Source organism: Thunnus albacares, chromosome 11 (genome assembly GCF_914725855.1).
Source record: "Thunnus albacares chromosome 11, fThuAlb1.1, whole genome shotgun sequence".
Classification (NCBI taxonomy): Eukaryota; Metazoa; Chordata; class Actinopteri; order Scombriformes; family Scombridae; genus Thunnus; species Thunnus albacares.
The window spans coordinates 15,551,968-15,565,826 of record NC_058116.1 but is presented as its reverse complement, the minus strand read 5'-3'; the positions used below and the strand labels follow the sequence as shown (position 1 = coordinate 15,565,826).

The 13,859-nt window shown below is 40.2% G+C and overlaps 1 protein-coding gene across 3 annotated transcripts in view; it reads right to left on the bottom strand.

The window, feature by feature from the left end:
- Positions 1-13,859, bottom strand: part of ppp1r9ala (protein phosphatase 1 regulatory subunit 9A-like A) — a 28,969-nt gene that overhangs the window by 6,157 nt on the left and 8,953 nt on the right. For all 3 annotated transcript variants that reach the window (XM_044365651.1, XM_044365653.1, XM_044365654.1), the window contains exons 3-16: positions 7,783-7,915; positions 7,292-7,412; positions 6,815-6,919; positions 6,355-6,490; positions 5,100-5,258; positions 4,918-4,971; positions 4,330-4,559; positions 3,248-3,344; positions 3,030-3,156; positions 2,699-2,850; positions 942-1,263; positions 798-855; positions 638-709; positions 31-232 (exon numbers count right to left, since the gene is read on the bottom strand). In XM_044365651.1, coding sequence (XP_044221586.1) covers positions 31-232; positions 638-709; positions 798-855; positions 942-1,263; positions 2,699-2,850; positions 3,030-3,156; positions 3,248-3,344; positions 4,330-4,559; positions 4,918-4,971; positions 5,100-5,258; positions 6,355-6,490; positions 6,815-6,919; positions 7,292-7,412; positions 7,783-7,915 — 1,968 coding nt within the window. The remainder of the gene's footprint in view (positions 1-30; positions 233-637; positions 710-797; positions 856-941; positions 1,264-2,698; positions 2,851-3,029; positions 3,157-3,247; positions 3,345-4,329; positions 4,560-4,917; positions 4,972-5,099; positions 5,259-6,354; positions 6,491-6,814; positions 6,920-7,291; positions 7,413-7,782; positions 7,916-13,859) is intronic.

Here is a 13,859-nt window from a genome sequence, read left to right as displayed (position 1 = left end):
TTTCACAGAAGGCAACAAGAAGCTTCGTACCTTATTCTTGCGATCCTGGCTTTGCTCACTGCTGGTCTCAGTTGCAGTGTATGGCAGGCTGCTGCTGGAGGACGAGGGCTCCCTGTCTCTGTCCCTCTCTCTGTCTCCGAACCAGGAGAAGGGCATACAGGTAGGGATGGAAGTCATCGAGTCTGCAGGAGACAGGTTACCTCCAGACTCCTCCAGTAACTCCGCGGACCCCCTAAGCATTGGAGAAAGAGGATGTTAACAATAGTCAGGCAGCTTATCACATGTGTTGCATTAAAAATGAGTCATTAAGCAATAACCATCAGATATAGGAGGAAACAGATAATCCATATTAAGATATGGCAACAATAAAGCAGAAAGTTAGTCCTGCTTAGCTAAGAGGGATTCCAGAAATACTGCTGTTAAAGTCTTTTACGAGCCTTGATTATCCAACAATGGAGTGACATTGTTTCCATTAATAATCCAATAATAAAAAAAAAAGTTTCCATCTATCTTTAAACGCTTGTAGAAGCACTTCCAGCATTATCTCCAACAAAAGTGTTGCAAAACATGGAAAGGGACCAACAAGTATATGTTGTTATTTATAATATTTAACATTAGTGAATTTGGACAGTAGTACCTGCTGTCCAAAGATGCTCTCATCGCCTCCTTGTCATGTTTTTTTCCTTTGCCACCTGACTTCCGGAGGCCCCTGTTTTGATCATTAGTAATGTTGGATTAGGAAGCACAAAATTGTGACACCTTGGAAATGAATGATAGTGATTACTGTGGAGATTTACCCAAAGTCAGGAAATCGTCTTTTAGGTTTTCCTGCTGTCACCGGCTCAATTAAGTCCTCTGGAATGAATCAATAGTGATTAGATTCAGTAACAATGTAAGATAAAGCCTTGCTATTGCAGCCATCACATTTGGGTCTTTCATACCTTTGGACTCTTTTCCCTTGCCTTTGGACTCCCTCTTCTTCACGTTGCGCATGAATCCAGGGGGGGTATGTGGTGATGAGGAGTCTTTTGGAGAGGACAAATAGGGACTTCCACTGCTCTCAATGCTGTCTGCCTGTGATGGTGACAAAGACGGGCTGCTGGAGAGCTCCGGCTTACTCCTGGATCCATCTCTCGTTTCACCAGGATCATCTTTCTGTCCGTTCCCTAGATAGCAGACAGGCACTTGGAGAGAAAGGCTCTCCTGGATGGATCTCCTTTGGGGAGATTCCTGCCCCTCCTGGTCGTCGTCCTCTTCAGTTTCCTGTGGGGACAGCGCTAATTATTTACAAGGACAATGCAAGGAAGCGAGGATAAAAGCTATTTATATAACAGAAAGTTCTTCTTTTTAGTTCTGATTGGCTGAGTCATTTACAAACTCACTGTGCATGACACACCTGTGATACTTACATATCACAATTAGGCTAAACATAATACAAGCAACGTTGTACTATTACCATGAAACTGCTGCTTCATTAATATGGTGTATTATTGTTTTGAAAAGGCAAAAAGACACCCAACACTGCTGTAAATTATAAGCTACCATCAGATAATATCAAACTCTGTTCACTGTGATTGGCCAAGTTAAATATTATTCATGTTAATGAATGCTCTGCTTCTTCTATACATGGAAGGCACAGGGTGCTTTTGTCACTATTAGTTTTGACTCAAGATGACTTGTTTTGGGTTTTGTGTCGTAACATTACATCTAAACATTGATCAAAAATCCAATCTGGACCCCTCAGTCCTCTCCAATTTTAGACCAATTTCCAAACTCCTGTTTCTTTGAAAAATTTTGGAGAAACTGGTACTTCTACATTGCAATCTCTTTTAGACATTCATGGCATTCTTGAGGTGTTCTAGTCTGGTTTTAAAGCCCTTCACAGCACTGAATCTGCACTTTTAAAAGTTTTTTTTAACAATCTTTTATTAGCTACTGACTCCAGGGATTGGGTTATATATGCTTTTATCTCATCCCAACTTAACTACTGTGATGCCCTTAATGTTGGTGTCAGACAGGCCTCCCTCTCACGCATGCAGTTGGTCCAGAATGCTGCAGCTAATCGTTTAACAAGAACACACAGCAAGAGCACATTTCCCCCCGTACTGGCCTCCCTTCACTGGCTCCCTGTACATTTTAGGATTGATTAAGATTTTATTTTTTGCCTTGAAATCATTAAATGTGCTAGCAACAATCTATCTCTCTGACCTTTTACAACCACGTGTCTCATCAAGGTCACTCAGGTCTGCTGACCAGTTGCTTCTGGTTGTCCCAAGGTTGAAGCACAGGGGAGACTGTGCCTTTGCAGTTGTAGCCCTCAAATTCTGGAAGAGCTGCCTCCTCTTGTTAGGCTGGCCCCTACACTGCCTGTTTTTAAATCCCATCTTGAAACATATCTTTATTCCTTGGCTTTTAATTCAGTATGAAAGTTACTTTTCTTTTTCTTATGGTCTTATTGCTTTTTTATTGTCTTTTCGTCTTTTAAAACTAGTCTGAGTTTTTATTGTGGTGTTTTGTGGTTTTTGCTGTTTTGATTGTACAGTACTTTGGACAACTGTTGTTTTAACATGAGCTTCATAAATAAACTTGACTTGACGTCTGACCTCAGGTGGCTGACTCTTCTATCCAATATCATGCTGATACAACGTGGGTCTTTGGTTTGCAGCAAGTATTACACTTTCATCTGTTTCTGGCTGACCTGAGAGTGACATGAGGCCACAACAAGGTTCTCCTTCAGTCTGCTTCGAGATGGAGGCTGACGTTTGGCCTTCTGAGCCAGCAGGCCTTTTGCTTTGTGTGCGCTGGTGTCTAGCCGCTCAGTCTCAGGGACCAACTCACTCCAGTCTTGCTCTACAGGAGCAAGAAAACAAACACATACCAAATAAATCAAAGGACAGTGCACGGTTTAAATTATTTACCAGAGTTAACTGGAGTTTATGGTTTGCACTTGTGAATGTTTTACAGAACACAAAATTAAAGTGTGATGTTGTACTGTTGTTGTAAATTTTATTTTATTCCACCCTTTGTACCTAACAGTGAGTCAACAGACTGTGTGTTGGTCACTGGGTCTTGGCTGCTTTGTCTCTCGTCCACTGCTGAGTCATGACCACTCTGACACTCCACACCTGAGGCCCCTCTGGACTCCAGGGCAACTACCTATGGACAAAACAACATCCAGATTTAATGTCTCTAACAAGTCTGCTGTGGTGTACAAACCTTTTTTTTTTGTTTTGAGATTGGGTCTTACTCTGTTCTGCAAGCTCTCCATCTGCTCCTTGTACCACTTGTCTTTTTCATCTAGATTTTTTTTCAGCTCCTCCTCCTTCTTCACAAAGTCTATCTCTCTGGGGAGGAAAACAAGGAAATGTGGTTTCAGATCAGTCCTTCACCTTGTAAACATATTCTATTTTATGTGATTATCACTAAATTCAGGGTTTCCGGCAGTGTACTGCAAGCCTGGCAGCCCGCCGGGCCTCAGTTGACCCCCTGCCAGGCCTGAGCAACAGGGATTTAAAAAAAAAAAAAAGTATTTTAAGATGTTTTCTAAACTAAAATGCATGTTATTTGAATATTTTGAATGTTGATTTATACAAGTCGCGTAGCTCCTTTAGGGAATAGCTCAGTGCGGAGCGAGTGTGAAGTTGAAAGAGAGCGTGCGTGTGACAGTGAGGCTGCAGCTAGTGAAGCAACCCGCCTACCATTCAAGAGCAGGCTGAGCAGGCAGAGAGCGGGAGAATTTCTGCCGCAAACAAGCACTGGGACTTGGGGAGTCATGAGAGCAGCTTCTCGATAACAGCTATGTGTGTTTACAGCAGAGAGCAGGAGGGAGGACAGATGTCTCACTCCGCTACTCTGTGCCGAGACTCTGGTGCTACGGATGTTCACGGAGCAGACGCTTTCAGTTTATAACTGTAGCATCTGTCATCCCACTAAGTATTGATATCACGTTTAGTATTTCATACGGTTTTTTATTTGATGAGGGCGCTGATATGCGAAAATGGGTTTTATTTCTATAAAAAACCGAGCAAAATGTCGCAGGGGTCAGTGAGCAAGTAATGTAATGGGTGTATGCCCCAACACAGTGTATCGCTGGTAACACCTTTACACATGGCAACACGTTTTGCTTGGCACCAACTCCCCTTCAGATTATTTCCAAAAATTCCCATAGACCCAAATTATTCAATACAATAAAAACAGTAATAAACCACAATGTCACTATTTATCTAGCTGCAACACCTGCTGCATATAAAAATTCCTTTAAACTGTGTATTGGCAAGATTGAAACGATCAAATTCCTTATCTCAACCCCTCCCACGATCCCACACTCACTTCTGCTGGTAGTCCTTGAGTAGTTTCTTGGCCTTGTTGTACTTCTTGTCCAGGGTCTCATACTGCATCTGAGTCTCAGATAATTGTTCGTTGACGCTCTTACACAGGGCCTGGGCTTCCAGCCAGTAACTCTCCATCTTGAGGATCTTCTCGTTGCCATCCTCCATCTTTTGCTCCAGCGCAGACTCTCTGGCTTCCCACAATGATTTGTCCTCCTCAGACACTCTTAGCTATGAAGAGATGGTGTCATGTTACTTTGGTTGACTACATTATATTTGTTTAGCAGTTGGGCCACAGCACTGAGACAGTTGGTGTGTCACTTCCTGTATAAGTTAATCGTTTAAAAAGAACTGGGTGACACATTTTGTTGAGCATTAGCCCATTTTCATCAATATTTCACGTACAACATTTTTTGATCTTGCTACTGAATTTAAGTGTACAACCTAACCTAACCAAATTTACAAAACATAACTTCTGATTAAAAAACAAAGTTTGGAAGCAAAGACAGTCTACTGAGAAAACACCAAAAAAAAGATATCATATATACGGACTTGAATATTTTGAATGTTGATTTTAGTTCCATCATACCTTTTCCTTGAGTTGATGTATCTCAGCTATGGCAATGCTGTGTTTGAGCTGCAGCTATGGAAAGAGGAAACATTTTGTTACAACCATTATGTTATTTAATCTTTGGTTGCCTAAACAGAGCACTGAAACTTTCATTTTGATTCTAAATCACATGAGACTGAGAGTCATGGTGCGGCTGATACCTCTTTGAACTTGAAGGCCATCTGAGAGCTGTCCATGTTGGTCGGCATAAACAAAGACTCTGAATCAGGCAGCTCAAACACCTCTACGTTCTGCCCTGGAGAGAAGTTGGAGCCCAGAATTCTCTCATCCAGTCCGTCCTCTTCCTCATAGCGCTCCTCCTGAAATATGATATCACACATGGCATCAAATATTCCAAACGTAAACACACCCTACATGCCTGGGAACATGCTCAGCATGTGCCAACAACACTCCCAGTGGCAGAGTTCACCGCAGTCTGGGGAGAACATTGCAATGCAATCAATACATCATCATATCCAAACATCAGAGGGCTGGTCCACAGGAGGCACCACAGAAGTTTGGCTACACGTCTGTAGCATGGCTGAGTCATTAAACACATTAACATGAACTAAATTCTCAGTGAATACAGACACTGTGCATAACCACAAGGCTACCAAGAATGGTGTGAACTTCCTTCTTGTAAATTATGCCACATTCCTTTTTTGTCTGCTCTAGTAAATCCTACATATATTCGAAGCGGAGCTGCAATGATTAGTCGATCATCAGAAAACAACTATTTTGATAATCGATTAATCGTTTCAGTCATTTTTCAAGACAAAAATGCAAAATATTTGATGGTTCCACCATTCCAGCTTCTGAAACGTGAAGATTGCAGTTTTTCCCTTTTCATATATGATATAATATATATATATATATATATATATATATATATATATATATATATATATATATATATATATATATATATATATATATATATATATATATATACATATATAATATAATACATTTTAATTGAATATCTTAATATTTTAGACCGTTAGTCAGACAAAACAAGTAATTTGAAGACATTACTATGGCCTCTGTGAAATTGTGAATGCCATTTTTTTTAACATTTCATAGCCTTAATGATTAATTGACTAATCAAGAAAATAATCAACATATTAATTGATAATGAAAATAATCGGTAGATGCAGCCCATATTCTAAGCCCATATTCTCGGTATGTGTACTGTAAAAACAGAAGCCTGTGGCTGCTTGAACTTCAGAAAGCAAACATTTCACAACTAAGGCAGACAGCCGGCGGCTGAGTATCCACCACAGCAGAATGGTGACACACCGCTTACTCATAGCCAGCTGCTCGTTTCCCTGTTGAGCTCAGTGAACCTGGAAGATAGAGGGGTGGTAGAAGGGCTTAGGATCAGCAGTGACGAGACTTTCTGACCAGGTGACTCACCTCCTCTGTGGAGTGTTCAAAGGGGTCATCAAGGTGTTGTTGCTGCTGCTGCTGGTTCTTCTCCTGCTCTAGTGTCTCACTTATGAGGCGGGCTACCTCACTCTGCGTCCCTGGCTTTTCCCGACCAATCAAGAACCTGTTTGTTAGAGCATGTTAGTGTGCCATATAATGGTATATTTTACTAGCACTACAGCTTCAGTCATTTCTTGCTCACTCACTACAGGGAAATGCAAATTTTTGTGGATTCAGTTAAAGCCTGATCCTATCATGTGCCTAGTGTTTCCTCTTTTGCTTAAAAGGATAAACACTACTCATTCATGGCCTCTGGACTCTCAGGAAATAAAACAGTTTACCAGTTATTTCTAATGACTGTGAGATAACAGCGGCTCAATCTGGTCATCAACAAAATCTTTGCAATCAGGTTATTTCTAGGAGCAGAGGAGATGGCCTTTGAGCTGACCTCACTGTGCCTTTGGTGTTCTTCAGGACTGTAGCAGCAAACAGTTGGGTGACTCCCACCAGACTCACACCATCCACCTCCACTATCTGATCATTCACCTGTATGCTAGAGAGACAGAACGCAATAATGACAAGGAGAGGTTTTCAAAGCATTTCCACTCAAGAGTTATGCACCATCTTTAAGGTAACTGCAAAGATTTACAAAACATACAGTAGCCTAAATGCAGCTGGCAATAAATCAAATCTAAATTTGCCTGGGAAACAGAAGTAGTGAGACTGTTTACTTAAGCTTCCTCGAGAGGTTATAAATAGATCTGGTTTGAGGAATTCCTGGAGTATGACATTAAAAACTGTTGTAGTGCAGTGTACAGTGAGTGTGCGCCATGTTTCCCGTTGTATCAAAAACATTAAGAGTGAAACCCTTATGAAGAGAAAGAGTGGGGTTGTGCAAAAAGAGGGTGTCAGCATTGTAACTCACCGTCCATCTCTCTCAGCTGCTCCCTGCTCTGTTATGGTTTTTACAAAAATGCCAAGCTTCTCAAGACCCTGGTCGGCTCCCACTCCCATTCCTATGATACTGATGCCAAGTCCATTGTCTCCTAGATGCAGGGACATTACAGAGGACTTAGAAATGAGCAAAGAATTGTATACAAATTTGCTTAATTCCACACATTTTTGCCCTTGACATTTAGACATTGTGGGAATTGTGGTACTGAGAAACAGCTTTCATGTTTATATATCATTTTATAGCATGTGTCAACATAAATATTGCCAGTTAACGCCTGAACCATCAACCCTCATCATAATTATCTAAATCACAACCCTAAAACATTCAAATACACAAACCAAAGTCACACATACTGTTTATCTTTGTAGGGCAGCACATATGAATATTTTCCTCCTTATGAAATGCTCCTCACCACTTGCTTATGACTCGCAGGAAATTATGTTCAGTGTTATTAAACTCACCTTTCTCAATCTCCACAGGGAACACATCCATCTTCTCCACTCTCTTCTCCAGCTCATACTCTGCAGACGCTGCAACAGGGTCCACATCTTCATTGCGTCGATCATAATCTTCATTAGAGAAGGTACTGAAGACCTGTGTTTGTCAAAATATAAATAGTGCTTAGCAACAATACAACACCTCTTGTGGCCTGACCAATAACTTAGGCTTCTGACAGATTCAGGAGTATCTCTGGGAACTGCACACATGTAGGCATATTATTTTCACTTTTTAGTCATTTTAAATGATCATTTATCTGGGCAAACTGACCAAGGACGTATTCTTAATTTGGGAGAAATTACACAGGGAGGGAGAAATACAAGCATACTTCAACCCTTCACGGTGCCTTTGTAGGGAAAATCCAGGGTTCAGCGCATTCCTCAAGCACACTTAAACAGATGCTGATGAACACCAGAGAGCCCTTTGATGAAAAGTCACTCCTTTATTTATCAAACTGTGCCCATTGTTCTCATCGCCACAATAGTGTAAAACAGATTATAAAGCTGCATAATCTTTAGTCATCTAACTTTATGGGCTGCGTTTCTCTGCAACTCTTGATGAATGTCTTTTGTTTCTTAAATGAACGATTTATTAAATCACGTGAAAATGTTGAACACATGTAAATCAAGTGTCATACTGACATTACAGTATGCATTCCCAAGACATACTCTTGAGGACTCTGATCAGAGTTTTTAAGAAGCTGTGAACTTTGCAGGCAGGCCTCGCAAAAAGCTCTGGATGAGTCCCTGCGGCTGTTTTCTGGTTGGAATTACAAAGCACACACTCACACACACACACACACACACAGTGCGCCAGAACATGAGCAGTGCAGAAAGTAGGGCACAGCTGGGGAGAGCTAAGCAGTGAATGCAGCATAGATCAATGTTCAGAGGTGACAAGTTTTGTCATCAGTACTATTTTTAAAAAAATTACATAAAATAAAGAGCAATAAAAACAAACCCCCCCAAAAAACAAATCCCATAACCTTTAGTGAACTGACCCAGTGCTCAACACCAGCCTTACGGGTCATTTCATAAACAATACTCTGTGCTATTTACCTTGAATAGCACTGATACTTTCAAGCTGAAATGGTATCCATAATCCACTCGGAAAAAAAACTCCCAGGGTCGAGCTAAATTGAGCACTACAGTATTCTGCATAAAATGGATTGGAAACGACCATCTGTTGTGACTCTGTTGCTACAGCGTAGTAACAGTATGCAGCTCATTCAGTATTAAGACAACATTAGCAGCACTGCAAGGCCCCGTGAATTCTCTTCAAGCCAACAAGGCCTGCTGGGATATCCAAGCAGATTCTTACAAGTCTTCTTTGAACTCTGCAAGATCACTGATCATAGTCTATTAAAATATTTCCAAGGAATCTTTTCATAACCAACGAGTGAGTTCATTCATGAGACAAATTTATGAATATAAAGCATTTAATCAAATAGATTAGATGTTAGAGCAGACTCCATCAGGAGCTAATGCCTGATTATGGGGATGAACCCAATAGTGGGTCCGTAATGTAAACCCCCTGCTAAGTCATCATCAGTCCTCCTAATCTGGGTGGAGTCATGATGGTGGTGGTGGAAGGATGTCAAAAGATGCACCCTACAGGTGTAGCTGATTGTTTGGCTCCACTGTGTGTAAGTGTGTAAGTTTTAGGCTTATTGACAGAATGGAGCAAAACAGGAGAAATTTGCCTCTGGAAAATTAAACAGAAGACAGAAGGAAAACGTTATGGAAGGAATGAAGCTAAGAGTCATGATTTATATGAATGAAAAGGATAAAAATAATTGAATTAAATACATAAAAATGATTTAGAAGATAGTCTTAAACCTCACAGTTGCAACTTCAGAAACTTGAGATTTGAATTTGGGATTTAATTTTGGATTTCATCCTAGTCTTGACGCAGGAGGATAGACTAAAATTTTTTGATTCATTATTCCATATAGGCACACAAGCATCTTGAACCGTGACTAATTGAATCAAGTATTGTGTGTGCTTTGACCAGATTTTTTTGCCAGTTTCTCTTTTTAAATTACATTATGTTTTTTGTGGGTATGACATTATCAAATTAAGTTAAGTTAGAGAGCTGGGATAAAGGTTTCCTTGGAAGAGCAGGAGCCAGGCTATAACATGCACAAACCAAGGCATGCAAACGCCCGCAAGCTCAAAAACACCCTTTGTGAGGGCCGAGACAGAAGCAGTCTATTTGAGACATATTTTGGGCAAAATATGACTGTTTGTTGCCTGTGATACTGTATTCTGAATGACAACAAAATTTACAAATCAACAAACTTGTAATGTGATGTACACTCACTGGCCACTTCATTAGGAACAGCTGTGCAATCTAATTCAATCCAATACAGCAGTGATGCCATAAATTGTACATTTATGAGGTTTATACATTTTCAGTTTTTGTTGACATTGTCAGAAAGGTGATAATTCTACTTTATGTTTATTATTGAGGTCGTAGTGGGTGGTGGTGCTGTACTAGGCTGCATTACATTGAATGGTGTTCCTAATATTTTGTCCACTCCATTGGCATACATGAGGGGGGCAGAGTAACCTGCTGGGGGACCCCGGGGCATAAACGAGGTGTGGGCCCAAAATGACCCCCTGCTCATCCCCCTTTCTGTGCAATGTTCAATAACTTTCTGCTTTTACACACTGCAGACTATAAATAACATATTTTCCCCCAAGCCTCAGAAACCAACCACTACTCTGTATTTCTTCGGAGAGTTTGGGGATTGTAGGGAGCTCAGGAGATTTGGATTCTGCAGTTTAAATTTAAACATGGTGGGTATTTCACAGACTAATTCCAGCATTTTTGAATTTTGTTGACATTGGAAGTATATTAGTTTTTATATGATATGAACAATGCATGAACAAATATTCCTTGTTTGCCAAAATGTCATTCACAGACAAAGATATGTACAATTTGTTATTCTACATACTGCAATGATGTTGTTTAGAGAGGTACAACAACTATCTGTTGGAGATATATTGTAGTTATAAGAATCCAACAACAGAATCCAAATAGACTTGGTTTGGGAAGGGTAATGCTGTGAAAAAAGTGCCGTCAACACAATTCCGCAATACAACGCATATGAAAATCCACTGTATTTTACTATAGAGAAGTGAGAATTTTCTGTAGTGGGCATTTGAAACATGTCATTGGTATAAAATCATGGTTAAAAGCAAATCTCATAGAAGTCAGTCTTAGGAAAAGTCAGTCAGCATTAAGGTAAGGTCCAGAAGTCTGAGAATGGGAAAGTGGTCTCAGACTTTGGATGCAACCTTGGTTTGGGGTCACGGTTCCGTTTTCGTATAGCAGGGGGAAAAATAAAAGGTAGAAAATAATTTTTTGGTCCTCACAGTTTAGTTGCTGCAGTGGAAACTATTACTGAAACAGTTCAGTTGTGCCGCAGTAGAAACTATTACTGAAACACTTAAGTTGTGCTGCCGTAGAAAAGAAAACAACTTTTCTGTTTCTTGCAAGGAGTCAGAACCCCTGCTAATAGCTGTTTTATTGTCTAACTGTACATAAAGCAGTTGAAACTAGCTCCACCTCCAACAGCTACAACAGTAACATGCTGCTTACACACTGATGCTTCAGTATTAATAATCTAATGATGTCATAGATAATAATGTATGAGTCAGAGGGACCAAACCACTACTTTTACTTTAATACTTTTAAACTACATTTTTCTCTCTCAGAACTGGTTCTTACGACGTGTTGTTTGAAATCAAACGTGTTTATCGTTGTTCTGAACGGCTCCACTCAAAGGCAGAGTGAAAAGTCGACCGTCACAGAGAGGGGAGGGGGTCAAGGGGACACAGTATTGTTTCACTACGAAGATAATGGAGCATATTTTAATAATAGTGTTGCACTTGGTCAGTGTTATGGGTCTCTAGTTTGTCATTCTGACGACAGCGACACTACAGGGCATCCATGTCCTGTGATATTCTCTGAGCTTTTTTGCTACATTTCTCAAGTAACAGTACAACTCTGTGATTGCAACTTCAAATCCCTCAGATGTTATTTACTGTTAGTGGTGAATCATTACAATCCAATGACTCATCAAGCTCCTGCATGTTAGAACCTAATAAACTGGCTTACTCAACACACAAAAATTGAGCAGTTAGGTGATGAGTTGCATTCTACTGTATATCTTAGATATCTGAAGCCACTTGTCCTTGTCCCTGTGGCAAATGTTTGAGTTGTGTTCCCATTATGTAAAGAGTGGCAACCCAAAGTGTGGTTAACACAATCAAAATCATTCCAACAACAAGAGGATATGACCATTAACCAAGTAAAAAAAAAAAAGAGGGAGTAATGCTATAGGACTACAAAATTGACTCAGACATTTGCCATGAGGATGTCTGATGTAATCAAGTAAATATTTCCACTCTGGGCATCAGAGTCTGAGGTCTAGATCCTGCAGCATGTCCAGACTTGAGGAATCGGCCACAAACAATCTCCTTCTCCCACTGTCTTTCTGTCTCCTCACTGTGTAGCCTTTGGACACGGCCCACAACAGCTGTGCAGATAGTATGTTTCCATAATAACTCACCAAACTCTTACATGGGGGTTTCAATATGTCATGGTGAATTACTACCATTTCCATTTGACAACATCCATGCTCATTTTTTTACACACAGGGTCCAAAATTAACTTTTCACCTGCAAGTGGACTGGTAGATAAAAAAAATCCACCGTTCAAGCATATTTTTTTACCAGCCAAAATAATAAATTGCCTTTTTTGTCAAATATACATTTGTTTCAGTACATTTCATTGAGATAATAAGGTATTAATTTAGTTTAGCAGAGAGCTGCAATGTTGAGTAGCTGATGTCCTGTACGGTAAACAGTGCAGCAAAACTGTAGGAGGACTCGAGACGGTCTGTAGCTGGCACTCTTTCACCTCAGACCGTCTCAAACACTCCTACAGTTTCACCGCACTGTTTAGACACACGTAAAACACACATATGGTGCTTGTATCTACACTGTATAAGGACAAACATGAGTAATTTCCTCCGAGCCATCATGCCAGATATTTTATTACATGACTGTTTTGGTACAAACATTTACCCACCAGTGTGGCGGATAACCTCCCAAGATTTACTTGCCAAACGGAAAATCTTCCCGCATTTAACAATTGGCGGGTATTAATTTCGGATCCTGTTTACAAACATTTTATAAAAGTGGAATAATACTGTTTTATCATGAAAACAAGATGCACGTGTATTTGGTATGTTTGCAGGTACCCATCTCATGCAGCCTCCCAAACCGAATGACAGAAGAATGCTAATCATGAGGCCTCTACCCTCTGTTAACCTTAGTGAGTTCTCCTTCCTTTATCTCTTGAGCAAAGCTTATAACAAGGCTTTGTTCCCTCCCCCAAAAAATTATTTTGTGTTTTCTCCCATGGCAGATAGATCTCTTATCTTTATTACACAAAGGCGAGGCCACTGCACAAAACAGTGAAGATTAAAACTTTTTCAAATAATCAACAAGTAACTCATTTTTGCCATGCTTGCTTTGTCCATGTCTGTGAACAACAAGTTTGAAAGGGCTTCTATTAATAGGGCAGACAAAGCTTATCAACTTCTAATTTAGATGCTTAAAAATGGATTCATAGAACTAGAGCAGACAGAAATGTCATTAAGGCTGAAAAATGCTTTTCACTTTCTGACTTTGGAGACTGAAAGTAATCAAGGATCGAAAATGTAGGTTAATAGAATATAGGGAGCCCCACTGCATCCTGAGCCCCAGCAGTTCAGCTCGACTTCTCCCTCCTACTTCCCCTCCTGACTCCCATGTCTGACTTTCCTGTTGCCATGGACTCCCAGGCCTTTTTCGAACAATGTTCTGTTCTTTGCTGTAACCTAATCACTCAACCACTGTCTTATTTGCAAGAAAGACAGAAATCAATCTCTTTATTAAGCACTCCCTCTGGAAAAATCTTTACAGACAGCTCATTGTTATCACTGTCTCCAGTAATCAGACCAAACACACAACTTTTAATCAGGCAG